The sequence below is a fragment of the Salvelinus alpinus genome, chromosome 20 (genome assembly GCF_045679555.1).
Source record: "Salvelinus alpinus chromosome 20, SLU_Salpinus.1, whole genome shotgun sequence".
Classification (NCBI taxonomy): domain Eukaryota; kingdom Metazoa; phylum Chordata; class Actinopteri; order Salmoniformes; family Salmonidae; genus Salvelinus; species Salvelinus alpinus.
The window spans coordinates 47873699-47892689 of NC_092105.1; the positions used below are offsets into that span (position 1 = coordinate 47873699).

General features: G+C 40.0%; 1 protein-coding gene and 1 long non-coding RNA gene across 2 annotated transcripts in view; both read right to left on the reverse strand.

Moving 5' to 3' along the window:
• LOC139547130 (striated muscle preferentially expressed protein kinase-like) overlaps nt 1-18991 on the reverse strand; it is a 114270-nt gene that overhangs the window by 81786 nt on the left and 13493 nt on the right. Inside the window, exons 2-3 of the mRNA XM_071356160.1 lie at nt 2519-2605; nt 206-263 (exon numbers count right to left, since the gene is read on the reverse strand). Of these exons, the coding sequence (XP_071212261.1) occupies nt 206-263; nt 2519-2605 (145 nt within the window). The remainder of the gene's footprint in view (nt 1-205; nt 264-2518; nt 2606-18991) is intronic.
• On the reverse strand, nt 5871-13731 carry LOC139547026 (uncharacterized). Its single transcript, XR_011669307.1, has 2 exons — nt 13027-13731; nt 5871-10616 (listed from the first exon to the last, which is right to left on the reverse strand). It is a non-coding gene; the product is annotated as an uncharacterized lncRNA (long non-coding RNA).

Consider the following 18991-nt stretch of genomic DNA (forward strand, 5'->3'; position numbering starts at 1 on the left):
GTGTATTATCCAGGCTTCTTGGTAGTGTTAACCAAAAGGAGTATGGTTTGAGTATCCATTTATAGATACTGAACCTGCTGTCATAGAAACCGCTAGCTAAAGACAGACGTTCATTGGACTCCCATACTGGCCGGGTTAGATTAACATATGATGCTCCAATCAGAGAATTGACCCCTTTGTGCTTGCCCCCACACTGTTTGCTTGCCTGGCGGGCTTGGAGATGGTTTGAAGTTCTTCGCCCCAGCTGTCCATCATTCTGTCCCCTGTGGCAAGATAAAACATGAAAAATGTATAATATTGTGTGTTTAGCCTATAGTTCAGTCATCAGTTTCTACTTGAAATAATCTAGTACCTCAGTTGGCATAGTTAAGATAACAAAGGCTGACTCAGATATAAGCTTCAGACATGCAAAAAACAGTTACATATAAGCACACTAAGCTTACACAAGACCTGCAACTGTCAGATAGGATAAATATGCCTTAGCCCTGGATTTATGAAGAGCAATGTTCCTATTCAATTCCATGGCAACCATGTAAAAAAAATGTTTTTCCTTTCTATACAGACAATTCTGTGAACCCAAATCATGGCATAAATTATATTCAGCTATCTGGTGCAGAGAATGTGATGATTATAAAGTCTACAACTACCATGAAACTTTAATACTACACAGGTGTTCACAAAATATAATATTTGAGGCAATACCCTTCAATCAAGCAAACAAATGTCTAGAATGTACACTATAGTATGTGGACACCCCTTCAAATGAGTGGATTCGGCTATTTCACCCACACCCGCTGCTGACAGGTGTAGAGAAATCGAGCACACAGCCATGCAATCTCCATAGAGAAACATTGGCTTACTGAAGAGCTCAGTGACTTTCAATGTGGCACCTTCAACGGATGCCACTTTTCCAACAAGTCAGTTCGTCAAATGTCTGCCCTGCTAGAGCTGCCACGGTTAACTGTAAATGCTGTTCTTATGAAGTGGAAATGTCTAGGAGCAATAACGGCAAAGTGGGACCAAGTCCATATTAATGCCCATGACTTTGGAATGAGATGTTCGACGAGTAGGTGTCCACATACTTTTGGTCATGTAGTTTACAGTGGCTTGTGAAAGTATTCACCCCCATTGGCATTTTTCCTATTTTGTTGCGTTACAACCTGGAATTAAAATGGATTATTGGGGGGTTTGTATCATTTGATTTACACAACATGCCTACTACTTTGAAGATGGAAAATATTTTTTCTTGTAAGACAAGCAAGAAATGAAAAAAAAAATGGAAAACTTGAGCGTGCATAACTATTCACCCCCTCCCCCACACCAAAAATCAATACTTTGTCGAGACACCTTTTGCAGCAATTAGAGCTGCAAGTCTCTTGGGGTATGTCTCTATAAGCTTGACACATCTAGCCACTGGGATTGTTGCCCATTCTTCAAGGCAAAACTGCTCCAGCTCAAAACTGCTCAAGTTGGATGGGTTCCGCTGGTGTACAGCAATCTTTAAGTCATACCACAGATTCTCAATTGGATTGATGTCTGGGCTATGACTAGGCCATTCCAAGACATTTAAATGTTTCCCCATAAACCACTTGAGTGTTGCTTTAGCAGTAAGCTCAGGGTCATTGTCCTGCTGGAAGGTGAACAAATCTTTGGAAGACAAACAGGTTTCCCTCAAGAATTGCCCTGTATTTAGCGCCTTCCATCATTCCTTCAATTCTGACCAGTTTCCCAGTCCCTGTCGATTAAAAACATCCCCACAGCATGATGCTGCCACCACCATCCTTCACTGTGGGGATGGTGTTCTCGGGGTCATGAGGTGTTGGGTTTGCGCCAGACATAAAAAAAAAAAAGCTCAATTTCAGTCTCATCTGACCAGAGTACCTTCTTCCATATGTTTCGGGAGTCTCCACATGCCTTTTGGTGAACACTTTAAGCAATGGCTTTTTTTCTGGCCACTCATCTGTAAAGCCCAGCTCTGTGGAGTGTACGGCTTAAAGTTGTCCTATGGACAGATACTCCAATCTCCGCTGTGGAGCTCCTTCAGGATTATCTTTGGTCTCTTTGTTGCCTCTCTGATTAATGCCCTCCTTGCCTGGTCAGTGAGTTTTGGTGGGCGGCCCTCTCTTGGCAGATTTGTTGTGGTGCCATATTCTTTACATTTTTTAATAATGGATTTAATGCTGCTCCGTGGGATGTTCAAAGTTTCGGATATTTTTTTTATATCCGAAACGCACCACTTTTCTGTTTGGGGGGGATTTTTTGAAATAAGTACTTTTTTTTCATTTCACTTCACCAATTTGGACTGTTTTGTGTATGTTCTTTACATAAAATCCAAATAAAAATCTATTTAAATTACAGGTTGTAATGCAACAAAATAAGAAAAACGGCAAGGGGGATGAATACTTTTGCAAGGCACTGTATCTGACAATGTGTAACAGTTACACACATGGACCTGTTGATGTTTCATACATTATCCTTCATGCATTTGAGACAGGGATGATAGGAAAAGACACCTTACCTGCATGCATAGCCTGGTCCCGAAGACCTCTGCTTTCTTCTTTAGTCTCAATGGGGTCTCCACCTTCGTCTTCTGTGGTCTCTGAGTCTGAAGGAGTGACAAAGAAAAGGTATTTGACTCAAATCACTGTGGACTGATAATGGGGCTGGGAACTGCCAGTGGCCTCATGATACGACATTATCACAATAATTAGATGCCAATATGATATCTTTTGCAATTCTCATGATCCTTACGGTTCTATATGTATGCGATTCGATTGCAATTTTATTTGATGTTCCAAACATATTGCTCATGATACACTGAGTATTCCAAACATTAGGAACACCTTCCTAATGTTGAGTTGCACCCACTCCTTTTGCCATCAGAACAGCCTCAATTCATCGGTGCATGGACTCTACAAGGTGTCGAAAGCATTCCACAGGGATGCTGGCCCATGTTGACTCCAATGCTTCCCACAGTTGTGCCAAGTTGGCTGGACGTTCAATGGGTGGTAGACCATTCTTGATACACACGGGAAACTATTGAGCATAAGAACCCAGCAGCTTTGCAGTTCTTGACACAAACTGGTGTGCCTGGCACCTACTACCATAACCTGTTCAAAGGCACACATACACAATCCATGTCTCAAGACTTACAAATCCTTCTTTAACCTGTCTCCTCCCCTTCATCTACACTGATTGAAGTGGATTAAACAAGTGACATCAATTAGGGATGATAACTTTCACCTGGATTCACCTGTTCAGTCTGTCATGGAAAGAGCAGGTGGTCTTAATGTTTTGTATACTCAGCGTTATGCCTGGTGCAGAGAGACAAGAAAGAGCATGAGAAAAATACTTTTGATCAGTCATGGAAATAAAAGTGCTGAACACATTGGCTCATTATTGAATTAAAAAGAATATGAGAACAAGCTATAAGATGAAAATGACCGGAGTTTTGGCACAGGTACAGCCGACTAGTGCTAGCTACAGCTATCTACCAAAAAATGTAAATGTCTTAGAGTCAAAGTATCTACTGTATATAATATCATCCAAAATGATATTGCAAAATTTAAGTATGTCGATTTCCACCCCAACACTAACAGATAACGTATGATGTTGCATGACATTCCATTTTAAAACTATGGGTTGAGTCCTAACTTCCACTTAAGTCAAATTTTCACCGCATTTATAGCCCAGCACTAACACACCTGATTTAACTAAACACCAAGCTCTTGATTAGTTGAATCAGGTGTATTAGCGCTGAGCCTGAGCAAAATGGTGCTCCCCCTGAGAGGTCCCCCAGGAATATATTGTGAAACACTGCATTAGGAAAAACCAACATGACATAGAGAAGAAAAAATAGCTATTGGTAAAATAAACAAATCAGGTGTCAAAATGGAACTATGGTCAGAATTCAATGTTTGCTCTCAGGTGTGTGTTTTATTGTCACAGATATAGGTAGGGTTGCAAAATTCCTGGAACTTTCAATAAATTCCCTGGTCTTCTAGAAATCCTGGTTGTAGGAAACCTGATTTCCTCTTTATTCACTCCTGATTCCGAGAATCCTTTAACCGGGATTTCGGGAAAAACTAGGAAATTTATTGAAATCTCCAGGAATTTTGCGACCCTATATACAGGTGTAGGATCTTATTTTGAGCCAATTTGCTCCTGCAGGAAAACAATCCTGCAGCAACAGGAAATGTGAATTACGTGGAATATATTTAATGGACATTTTTGTTGGGGTTGATCCATTTTTTGTAAGGGAAAACCAAGTCTGAAATTTCAGTGGGAATTACAAACCTTATAATCCTTTTTAAAACTCAAATTCATTACAAGTTTTACATTTCCTGCAATGTAGGAAGGTTCTCCTGCAACAGGGTGATCCAATTAAGATCCTACATACACCGTTCAAAAGTTTGGGGTCACTTAGAAATGTCCTTGTTTTTGAAAGAAAAGCTATTTTTTGTCCATTAAAATAACATCAAATTGATCAGAAATACAGTGTAGACATTGTTAATGTTGTAAATGACAATTGTAGCTGGAAACGGTAGATTTTTAATGGAATATCTACATAGGCATACAGAGGCCCATTATCAGCAACCATCACTCCGGTGTTCCAACGGCACGTTGTATTAGCTAATCCAAGTTCATCATTTTAAAAGGCTAATTGATCATTAGAAAAGCCTTTTGCAATTATGTTAGCACAGCTGAAAACTGTAGTCCTGATTAAAGAAGCAATACAACTGGCCTTCTTTAGACTAGTTGAGTATCTGGAGCAGCAGCCTTTGTGGGTTCGATTACAGGCTCGAAATGGCTAGAAACAAAGAACTTTCTTCTGAAACACGTCAGTCTATTCTTGTTCTGAGAAATGAAGGCTATTCCATGCGAGAAATTACCAAGAAACTGAAGATCTCGTACAACGCTGTATACTACTCCCTTCACAGAACAGCGCAAACGGGCTCTAACCAGAACTGAAAGAGTGGGAGGCCCCGGTGCACAACTGAGCAAGAGGACAAGTACATCAGAGTGTCTAGTTTGAGAAATAGACATGTCACAAGTCCTCAACTTGCAGCTTCATTAAATAGTACCCGCAAAACACCAGTCTCAACGGCAACAGTGAAGAGATGACTCTGGGATGCAGGCCTTCTAGGCAGAGTTGCAAAGAAAAAGCCAAATCTCAGACTGGCCAATAAAAATAAAATTTTAAGATGGGCAAAAGAACACAGACACTGTACAGAGGAAGGCCAGCATCCTGGAGTCTCATCTTCACTATTGACGTTGAGACTGATGTTTTGCAGGTACTATTTAATGTTGAGGAATCTGCCATCTCTCACAAATGGCAGACACTCAAGATACACCTCAATCATGATGTTTCATATATTTGGTGGTTCAGTTACCATTGTCATTGGTGTCTTGCCTAATTGTTTACGACATTTGATGCTATGAATAGTCAACCTACTGCAAGACAACCCTTACCGAAAAACAGGCTTCTGGCAAACAGTTGTGGCACACCTTTGGTCAATTTGTCACAAATTTGCGGCAAGCTCATATTTTCACATGCAAATTAGTTGTGGCAAAGTCTTGCGATAAATTTGTGTCAACTTGTGATCTTCTGGCAAACTATTCTGGGAAACTTGTCGGGAACATTCAATTTTTCCTGTAAATTTGTTGCAAAAAGTACAAATATGCAAATGAAATCAGTTTTTTGGTTACAGTGTGAAATGTATCTACATAATCCAAGTCACAACTTTAAATAAACTTTTCAGAGAAAAAACTAAACATACTTAACATCTATTCAATGTCTTAACATTGAAAAATAAATCCAATACAATTTGAAATCAGCATGGTAATGAAAAAAGGGCAAAGACTGGATGTTACCATAATACATTGATTATTTAATATTTTTATGTAGCTACAACATTAACACGAGAGAAATGTGAACATTATGGGCATGTTGACCTTTGAATGTTTAAAGGGGCAACTACATCATTATTTATGAGCCAAGTGATAACTGAGAAATAGATTTCAACCAATGGAAGTTTAAAAGATAATTAACAACATTTTAACAAATAAAACTAAAATGAAACCCAGTTCAGAGATATTGCCTTTGACTGAACTTGGAGATGGCAGCCCTGTGGAAGTCCAAAGCTTGTTGAATGCATTAATTGAAACAATCACAAAACAAAAACTAAATTAGGATACTGAAAACATTTTATTTTGGCAGGTAGAAATTGAGTAATGCTTAATATGGCAATTCATATTATTTTTCCAATATTAACTACTGTTACATTTAAAAAAAAGCTGTGTTAAAATGTCTTAAATATTGGATTAAATATTGTCTTAAATATTGGATTTAAGCAGCATTGGATTGATTCAACACAGCAGGTTTGGGTTGAGCTTCTAACCCATCGCCTCGGGTTGAGCGCTTGACCCAGCTGCTGGGTAAATTAGACTATAATGCTGGGTTAAAACAACCCAGCGTGTTGGGTTGGGGGATTGACCCAGCAGCTGAGTAATTTTTTTAACGTAATCCTTGGGTTATTTTCAGTGTAATCCTAATTTTGCTTAAATATTTGCCTTTTCTACCATACCACTCCCTCCTTTTCCGACACACAATCAAGATACAATGTTGAATGTCAAATAATAAATGTCTATTGCCTGCATTTCAGAACATATACATCACAGCAGAGAATTGTCCACAATGTACAAGAATATATATACATTTTTTGAAATAGCAAATTGAAACAAAGCCCTATTGTCTCAGTATTTGTAATTTCATAAACTAGGATAGATTATTAAAATTGATTTATATTATTTCATTAACCAAACAGACCAAAGCCTCAGCTGAACTGCATGTGCACACTCGGATTGCAATCTGAGGAAAAACAAAGCACGCATCCGTGAGACTGTCTTAAGTGGTATTAACACAGATCTGTCTATCAGACAGTGCCGGAGCTAATCAATAGATTAGCATGTTCCCTGACACACTTCAGCGATCTTAGGTGACAGCACACACACATCCTGCTGTTTTGCCATACAATAATGGTCTACATTTGAGTCAAGTCAAAATAATGTTACACAGAGAACAGGTGTAAAAAAATTACATTTGAAGGTCACTCTACTAAGGACATGGACTAAGCCTGACTGAAAGACATGCTCGCAACAGTCTTACTGCAGGGATTCTGTTCCTGACAGCTGATATACTGGCCTGTGGTACATACCATGCTGGAGCACACAGTCTGGTAAAGTTGATATCAAACACATAATAGGACTTGAAGCACACATCCAGTATCCCAAGCAATGTACCTTGCTCCAATGCCTGTTCACTAATGACTGTAAACACCTGTGAGCAGTCCCCAAGCACCCACACAAATGGGTAGGGTCTGGTCACCTCTGCCTGGTGCAGGTACTCAAGCATATTGGTCCCAACCTGTTAGATGGAAATCATTACATTTTAGAATATGAGGACTGGAAAGTAATAAATTAAGTATAAATTCATTTTAACAATCAGTTTACAAAATACACATCTTTCAACATACAGTACACCTGGCAAGACCCGGCTACTGCTGACGCTTGGTGTGTCGCTTGGTGTGTCCACAGTCCTATGTGTCCCCCCCAAGGACCTCCCCTTGTGTATAAAAAAAATGTGGCGTTTACAGAATACTCAAAGCGTGTCAGTCTTATGTTCTTTAACTTCAGGCTTATAGTGTAATCGTCCAAAAGTAAGAGCATTTCTTGGTCTATCTCCTCCGCTACAAAAGAGAAAAGGGGCTACCTAGTCAGTTGCACAATTGACTGAGTCTTCCGTATTTAACCCATCGCCTTTCAGGAGAAGACCCAGATGCAGACAGTGTTGAAGTAACACAAGTTTATTTCTAGAACGGTGGGAAGGCAAAACGACAGGTCAAGGGCGGGCAGGAGTCATTAATCCAGGGTTGTGTGACAAGGTTTAGAACGGCAGGCAGGCTCAGGGCAGGCAGAATGGTCAAAACCGGGAAACTAGAAAACAGGAATTAGAAAAAGACAGGAGCAAGGGGAAACACTGGTAGGCTTGACCACAAAATGAACTGGCAACAGATAAAGGACACACAGGTATAAATACACTGGGGATAATGGAGAAGATGAGCGACACCTGGAGGGGGGTGGAGACAACCACAAAAACAGGTGAAACAGATCAGGGTGTGACAAACCCAACCCTCCTGTATCAGAGGTGGGAGGGGCTGCCTTAAATCGACATCAACAGCACCCGGGGAGCAGTTGTTGGGGGTTAACTGTCTTGAAGGGTAGAATGGCAGATTTTTCCACCTGGCGATCCGGTGAAGGCATGAAAGCCCGAGGAGCCGGCTGTAGCAGGGGAGCCTGGCAATTCGGCTGATGCATGAGAGCCTGATGAACCGGCTGAGGCAAGGGAGCCTGGTGATCTGTTTGAGGCATGAGAACCTGTAGTGGCTCCCGCACCCCGCAAAAAACTGATGCTTCCCTTCGGTGAAGCCATTCTGTAACGATTTGCGCTGAGAGTCAGGATGCAAGTTCAGGGAGTGAGTGTTTTAATAAAATAAACGGAACATAATACAAAACAAGAAACACTAACAGCACACATACATGAAACTGAAACAGAAACAACGACGCCTGGGGAAGGAACCAAAGGGAGTGACATATATGATGGAGTCCAGGTGAGTCTGACGACGCGCAGGTGCGCGTAACGATGGTGACAGGTGTGCGCTATAACGAGCAGCCTAGTGACCTAGAGGCCGGAGACGGAGCACACGTGACATCCATCTGTATTTTTGCAAAAAATATGATAGCTAACGTTAGCTAGCTAAACCCTAGCCAGTCAGTGACTGAGAGATTGAAACTGGTATCAACAAAATGTGTTTCACTCTATCCCATAAAACATGACATTGCTACCTCGGACTCCCGAGTGGCGCAGCGGTCTAAGGCACTACATCTCAGTGGTAGAGGTGTCACTACAGACCCTGGTTTGATTCCAGGCTGTATCACAACTGGCTGTGATTGGGAAACCCATAGGGCAGTGCACAATTTGTCCAGCGTTGTCCGGCTTAGGGTTTGGCCGGGGTAGGCCGTCATTGTAAAAAATAATTTGTTCTTTACTGACTTGCTTAGTTAAATAAAGGTAAAAAAAATAACTAGGCATCATTTAGCTAATAAAATGTTCAGGTTTATTAGGAAGTTTAATTAATAAGTTAGACACTCACCGGACAACTTTGGCGAACTGTTTGCCACTAGTGGCAATACATATTATTGTTGCCAAAGGTTTACCGCAGATTCACCACTAGAGGCAAACATTTGGAAACTCCTGGCAACATGCAGGAAGTTTGCTGCAACAAATACATTTTTGTAAGGGAAGAGAGGTGAATTTGGAAAAACGTTTCAACACAATGCTGTAATTCTTTACCTCAAACACAGTAAAGGATGCACGGAAAACTTTGAAATCATTATTTTGGAGATATTAGTGGTTGTGAATCGGTTGAGTCAGTTTGGTTATCATGAGTGAATCATACTTCTCCTGTGATTAAAACTGCCTCATGCAAGACCTAGTGAATCATACTTCTCCTTGTCTATTCAAACAAGACAGGCATTCTGAGTTTGAGCTAAGAGTGAAAGAGCAGTGATTAAAACTGCCTCATCATGCAAGACATAGTGAATCATTGCACATGACTACCTCGTAGGTCGCTAAATGTTACGTGGCTCACAGCCAAAGAGTACAACTCAGAACACAACCACTCACTGAACATAACCTTCAACTAAGCTGTACTCAACAGCATCATCATTTACACCACCTGAACATCTCTACAGCACCACTGAGTTCAGACTGCCAAACACTCTTAACATACAGCTCCACCGCACCAAGTCACGGCTACCACTCAGAATAGATGAGACTCCACGGAGTCATCGGTAAACCCAGCAGCTCTCGCGAGATGTTCTCCACCTCAACATGGGAGGATTCGATGCTCAAAGTTCACCGCTTGAGATGGATTGGAACTCAATGATTATTTGATGTTCATCTGATTGGTTAGACTTGATTTGAGTATGAGATGAATTAGCTTACAACACAATTATACTGTACTACAGTTTTGTTTGGCGATACGTATTTTTTTTTAATCATATGTGCAATTGATCAAATAAGTTCAATCGCTTTTTGTGGAAGGTGGTGGAAAACGCTCTCTCGGGCACCGCTCCAGAATCTCCCAAAAGGGTTCATTTGGGTTGAGATCTGGTGACTGAGACGGCCATGGCATATGGTTTACATTGTTTTCATGCTCATCAAATAATTCAGTGACCATTCGTGCCCTGTGGATGGGGGCATTGTCATCCTATGGGGGCATAGCCAAGGTAGCCAAAATAATGGCCTGCCCAGCATTTTTATACTTGACCCTAAGCATGATGGGATGTTAATTGCTTAATTCACTCAGGAATCACACCTGTGTGGAAGCATCTGATTTCAATATACTTTGTATCCCTCATTTAATCAAGTGTTTCCATTATTTTGGCAGTTACCTGTAGCTTCCATAGGTAATGTGTTCTAGTAACCTGTTATTGCTAATTCCGAACACACCATGAGTGGATGATCCAAATGGCTGCATTGAGTTGCCAGTTTTCTGAAAGGAGAAACAAAAAGTGATTTAATGCCATGTTAAACAGTATTAGAATGCATAAATATAATACAGTAAATGTTTTGCTGCTATAATTATATAATAAGAGTGAAAATATAATTTCCTTTGCTCACATGCATTTTTGGTGCTGTATGATGCAACATGTGAGAGAAAAGTAAGTGAGTGAGCGGAGAGTAATGTGTTTTCTCCCAGGATGCCAAAGGAGACATTTTTAGAGAGGTCGGGCAGGGATTGTAGCCTACAGCTGTTGAATAGAAAGTCTGGGGGATATGACGACAGTGCCAGCAGGCTTTAATGACGCAGAGCTATCATGACCACTCTGCTGTCCCGGGACACTCTGGAACATGCTTCCAGAAGCGCAGCTAAGGGCTCCTGTTACATTTTCCAAAATTACGGACATAGAGAGTGACCTGCCAACATACTTGACTGGTCATTTTAATCCTCACACACAGCAAGTCATGAGAGAGAAGGGCTATAAAACAACCTTCTCTGAAGTTGAAGTTTAGGCTGCTATAGTACCTGGTCAATAGGTTACATTATCCACCCTCTTCATTCTTATCTAGCATGTATTACATAGAGAACCTATGAAAGAAAATAATACATTCCTGAGATGTAAAAGTCAAAAAATGGTCATGTGGAATGTGGATGTGGAAAGTAAACAATGGTCATGTCAGGGCCGGCTCCAGGCATAAGCGGCCGGTTAGGGGCCCTGGCCACTAGGGGGTCGACCCCCCAAAATAAATGTAGGAACTCAGTCGGGGTCTCAATTTAGTATTGAGAATAGTAGAATACGCGGTGCAGTTTTTCTCTTGTTATGTCAGTCATTCAATTTGTTGACAATTAGGAGTAGGATTAGAATTTTGGCCCATTCCTTCTGAATGTTCTCTGGGCTACATGGCAAAATGTGTGGAATTGCAGGAAATTAAATTTACAACTAACATTTTTATCTCTGTCCTCAAGAGGGGGGCCACCAAAATGTTTTGCGTTGAGGTGGCTGCCCTCCAATAATATCTTGCTTAGGACCCCCAAAAGGCTAGAGCTGGCCCTGGGGCATGTGATACAATAGCCTGGGGCATAAAAAATATGGCATAAGATGTGTTTATTTCGTAAGTGTCATAAGCTGACAGGCTGGTAAATATGACAATGGTTGACAAGTTTTTCAGGATGTAACCTTTTCTCAGATAAACAAAAGTGTTTTGGAAATTCTTATATGCTAGTTAAAAGTGGTCTTAAATTTTGTCTTGGGGCGGGGGTGGGGTGGGGGGGAGCATATACATTTATACAGGATTGCTCATTCCAGATGGCTGCTGATCGTTCTGGAAAAATAGGTCCTCTGTGAATAAGAACATTGCCAGATTGTGAGAATAATAATCCCTGCAAGTGGATCAACCTGAACGCCTCTTATCGTCTCCATGGCATCTGAACCTAGAAATGGATTGCCTAATGCCTACAGTGCCTTCAAAAAGTATTCAGAGCCCTTGACTTTTTCCACATTTTGCTACGTTACAGCCTAATTCTGAAATGTCCCCCCAAAAAATGTTGCCTCTTAAATCTACACACAATACCCCATAAGGACAAAGCAAAAAAAATAATATATATATCACATTGACATAAGTGTTCAGACTCTTTTCTAAGTACTTCTCCCAGTCCCTGCCGCTGAAAAACATTCCACAGCATGATGCTGCCCCCACCATGCTTCACCATAGGGATGGTGCCAGGTTTCCTCCAGACGTAACGCTTGACATTCAGACCAAAGAGTTCAATCTTGGTTACATCAAACCAGAGAATCTTGTTTCTCATGGTCTGAGAGTCTTTAGGTGCATTTTGGCAAACTCCAAGTGGGCTGTTATAGACAGGTATGTGCCTTTCCAAATAATGTCCAATCAATTGAACTTACCACAGCTGGACTCCAATCAAGTTGTAGAAACATCTCAAGGAGGATCAATGGAAACAGGATGCACCTGAGCTCAATTTCGAGTCTCATACCAAAGGGTCTGAATACTTATGTAAATAAGGTATTTGTTTTTTATTTGTAATACATTTGCTAAAATTACAACATATTTTTTTTTAGCTTCGTTATTATTAGATATGTCATCCATTTTAGAACAAGGCTGTAACGTAACAAAATGTGAAAAAAGTCAAGCGGTCTGAATAATTTTTGAAGGCATTGGTAAGGGTGTAATGCTCATTCTCCACTAACACATTAAGATAAATCATTGCTAATCATGAATTAGTGTGTAGATCAAGTCCTACTCATCATTTAGCATGCTGCAATATGACATTAACCTACATGACAACATACAAATGCGAGTTTATACCATTTTATTCGACTAAAAATGATAGAGCGTAGAGCGAAATCACTATGTCAAATTCTTTCAGAACAGTTTGAACTCACCTGGAGGAATTTCTTTGACCTGGTTTTCTTCATGCCTGCCTTGGGTCTTTGTTTGACCATTTTTCTGGTTGGGTCTGCGTTGTATAATATGTGCAGAAAAGGGAGATCCTCTTCACTAAGATACGGATTTTTCATCGTACTCCGACAATCAACTTGCAAGAACTGAGCTCAAAAAATGGAATCTGTCATTCAACAATTGCATTTTCCAACGTGCTGTGCAGAGGAACATGGGCATCAAGGCACTAGGGTTTATTACATAATCATTACAACGATTGTCATTATCACTCCCTGATCCTCCTGAGAGTCAATGTGGATCAGTAAAGGAACGCCACTTCCGTAAAGCACAGATGGTTGTGTCGACAGGCAAAAGAGCATCAAATATTATTAGCTTTTCATAAAGAATAATCTGCGTCTCACAACAGTAGCCAGAGACAGCAAGCGCGTTCCCCCGTGCGCGTCTCTCATCGCACGGAGAACGAGAAAGGAGAGGCAGAGAGGCAGCAGTGGGAGGGAATCAGCGTCTCCTGACAATAGTGCCGTGAAGAAGCATAGGTCGACATTTCTTTCCCTGTGTTTTCTTTTTTTTCTTCCCCAAGTCTCTGTCTACATAACAGTCCTGGGTTGGCTTAATGAGGCAATGTTGTGTGCAGTAGAGGAAAGATAAGCATTGAAGAGAGGATTCTAGTCAGGACTCTCCTCACTACTCCGCATCCCTGATGAACTACTGAATGTGACATCAAAACAAGCTGAGGGCTATATTTTCCCTTACAAAGAAAACACGTCAAATTTGCAGTTTCGCATGTCAAATCGCATTTTCAGAGGCAGAATCGCGTTTTCAACAAATGTTGAGCTTACATTTCACCCGCGAAAACATATTTGCACAAGTATTACATTTAGAGTTCACATGTTCAAATTTAGAGTTCACCTTTTCACGTGATGAGAATAATATATTTTTGCTGTTTCACATGTAAACTTACACATGTGAAAATCGGATAGGCAGTTTCACATGTAAGAAAACGCCACATTTTCACGTGAACTTGCAATTACAACCGTGATTTTTTTTTTGGGGGGGGGGGGTGCAGGTTAATAAATCACGATCAAATGGCGACTTACTCCAGTTCTGCAGTATAGTCACTGCCTGTTAAAAGGGCAAGCCTTAGTTGCTACATCAATTTTTTGACTTGTAAATGAATGATATGTACTTAATGATTCTTGAAGACTATAAAGTATAAATACACCATGAGCTTAGTTCTGTTGTGCCCCATCAGAACCCAAAATGTAAACAAACTCAATGTGAACAACCACTAAAAACATAGTTAAAAGTATAATTTTGATATTATGGATGGTCAGTCCTTCCATCCATAGCGTAATCTATGGATTTGAAAATGGCTGCATTTCTCCAGCCCCATCCTTCAGCTTTTTACTGAAACTGTGGAGGAGAGAACACTTTGTTAATGTTTCAGTTAAGGATTGCCGCTTTAAATACTTTTAATAGAGGAATAGTGCTATTATATGGTGCAATACTCTAGTGAGTGAGTTACTTTTGTACCATTAATATCAAGCAAAACCTCTGAAGTTGAGAACCAGATTCGTAGTATTGCAAACAAAAATAATGATAATGAAAGCAAACATGAACTCAGAAGTATTGATAACAAAACAAAATATTGCAAGGAAATAGTTTTGAAATGGGAGAACAAATTCATTGTGAATGGTTGCAAAAATATAGTTCAGTGATTTAAAAAAAAATGACCATGCGATTACATAAAACGCCTCCTTCTTTCCTGCAATTTTCCCTATCTTTGGTTGTTACGCTGGCCTTTGCTTTCACTGCCTTTCCCCCAGCTGCAAGTTTTGGCACGTTCATTCCAGAAACATAGCACCCTGCTAGTTAGTCTCTGAAGCTAAGCAGGTTTGGTCCTGGTTGGTCTCCAGACGTAGCTGGAAGTGATTAAATAAATGTGAAAATTGGGAGAGAAAAAAATTAAAGTGGGAAAAACAGGTGAAAAATGTACATGTGAAACATCACAAGCGTGAAAATTTCAACACATTCTTTTTATGTGACATTTTTCACGTGATTTGTTTTTATGTTTTTTTGTAAGGATATGTAGGCTACAGTGACTCTCCATTCTTTTTTGCACACAATAAATCCCAAATTTGGGCAGATAAAACTATATCAAACGTCAAACAACCCTTATGAATAATATTGTCAGGCATGGATATTTGAAGTGACAATAACATACTAGGCTAGCAGCGCTGCATGACTGCAAACATGACTCGCCCCATGTCCTTGCTTAAGATCTCAGTTTCTCTCCTCTACACTGTGAATCGATATATTGAGCTGGCTAAGCTCACCGAGAACAGTGCCATGCTACAGCACACAAATATGCCCTAAAGACATTGAGTGTGTTCCCACTGAGGAGATAAACTCTCAAGGAAGAGGCAAGCTCAAACAAGTGTCAAGGTGAACAAACATGTAACACAATGGAAAATGTGTTATTTGCAAACTGACTATAAGTGGAAAAAGGGTCAACATTTAGTTTGTGTAGATCAACAGCAAACTATAATATGCAATTTAGCAGACACTTTTATCCAAGTCATGCGTGCATAGCTTTTGCACATGAGTGGTCCCTGCGGGAGACATGATTCTGGGGTTTCAAGCGCTATGCTTCACCAACTAAGCCACAGAGGCCCATCAACAGACTATCAGTAACATCGTGCAAGTCAACAGATATGCTGTTGACACGTTACTGATAGTCTGTTTGATGAGCATCTACAGATGGACTATTCAAGTGAAGTGTTACCGGTTCTGTACAAGACAGGTATTACCTTTAAGTTTCAAATCACAGTTTCTCTTAATTGCTTCAAATTTTTTGGGGGGGGATGGTGATTAAACATGCCTGAAGCAGAACATCAATGATCAAATGTTTAAATACATTTGGAAAATGCTGGATCATATTCTTGCCTTTATACCTGGCTTGCATATTTTCGAACCACTTTTGCCAAAACGTTCAATACAATTGTCGTCAATGAATACAACATTTACTGTGAAGTGTATATTCACAAAATATTAAACACGTTGTTTTGATCGGAAGAGAAAAGGTTGCAAATGTGTTCACAGCTTTCAGAAATCAGTAAGTACTACTGTACAAAATTGTAAATGTGTTTGTCAGTAGTAAATCAGGTAAAATATAGGGAAAGATCTAGGCAAATGTCAATTTTTAGGATATCTTTACAACATTATGGACATGCAGAGATGCATGGAATGAAGTTGAGTTACTTCTAAGAAACTTTGGGTCACTCGTCATTTCGAACATTGTGGTCTATACATTCATATGCGTCGTGTTCATCCACTGTATTCACCTTTCCTCATTTCTATTGGGGATTATGTTTCTGCTTGCCCATGGACAGTCTGCTAATATGAGCAGACCAGCCTATATATTGAATACATGGAATTGGATTGTGATGATACAAATGAATGAATCCTGCACACGATGTGCTTATTTACCATTTTCTTTTTGATCAGGAATAATATTGATTTGATGTGTATGAAATTGTTTGGTGAAATATGCATAAAAGCATGACTTAGTGACTGCAAAGAAATTCTACTGATCTACTGGGATTTTTTTTACTTTCTGTTTTGCCAGCCTAGATAGAAGATTAATGTATGTTTGTGTTAATCTTTTTGCAGACAGTCGGGTTCTTGCACAAATGTATTTGCAATTTTGACAGTGTATCATATAGTTTTGATTAATACATTTGAATTGACAAGGAAAATACATTTTGAAGTTGCATATTCTGTTTTGCAAAGTTCTATGTCTTTAGTACACTGTATTGAAAATCAACAACTGTTCCAAAAAATGCTTGTACGTTATTGAGAAAAACAGTATTTTATTAAACTATTTTTCTCTAGCTATTCTGGTCCAAATGAGATTGGATTGTTCTGTATTTCGACAAATATGTAACAATGTAAACATGTACGCCTATTATAATGTTTCAGAAAGATATTTCATTGTAAACCAAAATCAGAGTGAAAAGTGCAAAACACCAGTCTCAACGTCAACAGTGAAGAGGAGACTCCGGGATGCTGACCTAGGCAGAGTTCCTCTGTCCAGTGTCTGTGTTCTTTTGCCCATGTTAATCTTTTCTTTTTATTTGACAGTCTGAGATTTGGCTTTTTCTTTGCAACTCTGCCTAGAAGGCCAGCGTCCCGGAGTTGTCTCTTCAAAGTTGATGTTGAGATTGTTTTTTTGCCGGTACTATTTAATGAAGCTACCAGTTGAGGACGTGTGATGTGTCTGTTTCTCAAACTAGACACTCTAATGTACTTGTCCTCTTGCTCAGTTGTGCACCGGGGCCTCCCACTCCTCTTTATCTGGTTAGAGCAAGTTTGCGCTGTTCTGTGAAGGGTGTAGTACACCGCATTGTACGAGATCTTCTATATCATTGAGTTAATAAAGCTGCATACAAACATGGTCTCTTTTTTGTTTTCTTGAGTTAAGGCAGCTCCAAAATGCAGGTGTTTCAGACTAGCTCAAGCCAGCAGAAAATACAGAGCATTGTGCCGTGATTGGCTCAGTATTCTGTCACTCATGGGGACACTATGTCACCGCCAAGTCTAAAGGTAGAGCTTGAAAATTCAAGCCTCTTGGGTGCTGCCATAGAGTTACATTAGAAGTGCCCATCCAAGAAGGCTCAAGGTCATTGGCCACAGATACAATTATGTCAAATCACATTCTATCTACAGTAGCTTTGATTGGACTGTCAACATCAAACTTTCAAAATCTTAGCTAGCAGTCATCATCATTAATCAATTCAACAATCTACTGGCAAATCCCTTTCATTTGAAGATGAATAATGAAGAGAAATTATAGATAAAACGTATCGGTGCTCATCGACCATTGGACATAAACATTACACAACAAGTTGGAAATCGCAAATTTAACAATGAGTGATTTGGAAGGAATCAGTGTGGCTAACTGCAAACATTGCAAAGCAATCGTTGCCTGCTATTCAGTGGAGTGGCCGTGTCTAAGATTAAAGGGTATCTTTTCCTAGTTTAAAATGATAAACTTTCAACATTGGCCATGCTGTCAATGAAGCATGATTTGTGCTGCGCTCAAAACAACTGTTAACTCGGAACTGAAAAATCTGATTTTAGTGAGTTCAAGACAACTGGGAACTGGGGAAAAATTAGCTACGACTGGGAAATACGTTTTGAACTTTCATCCAACTCGGAATTGTAAATTCGGATCTCGGGCCTTTTTCTAGAGCCACGACCTGAAGATCACTGACGTCATCATGATTCAACTTTTTCCCCCCGAGTTGTCTTGAAAGCACCATAAATCCAGAGATGACTAGACTTTGATGACAAAGTTTGATGACAAGATTTGCCCACGAAGGACCACCACGTCACCTTCCTGTTCAAGTGAGCACAGCACAACAAGGTGAGTCCTAAAATGTCTTGTATGCTGCTGCATAAATTATGTAATATGCCAGGGAGATATGTATAAAGGAAAGGAAAGGGGGATACCTTACTGTAGCTAAGAAAGTAATATGTTTATGTTGCGTAGTAAGCTGTTAGTAGCCCATGTGCCTCACTCTAATAATTATATTTTCACCTCTTAATTTCACCTACTGTTCTGAGTTGGTGGTGCACATGTAGCCTATAACCAGTTTTTGAGAAATGTAATAATCAAAAATTGTAAGAGCTTTCATTGTCTGCTTATAAGCCCCCTTTATTTATCCGACGGTTCTGACTTGGTGTACAGGGAGAACACTGTAAGCACGACCCATGTTCTGAATTCTGTCGCTGTACATTTCAAAAGTGCGAAACAAATAGCTATATTGAATACGTCTGTTCTAGCTCACTCATTAATGTCTTAATCGTCCCCTTATGCCGTAGTTTGTACATCTCAATTGTCAGTAGAAACCACATTTGTTTAAGCCAGTCATATCAGCTATATTT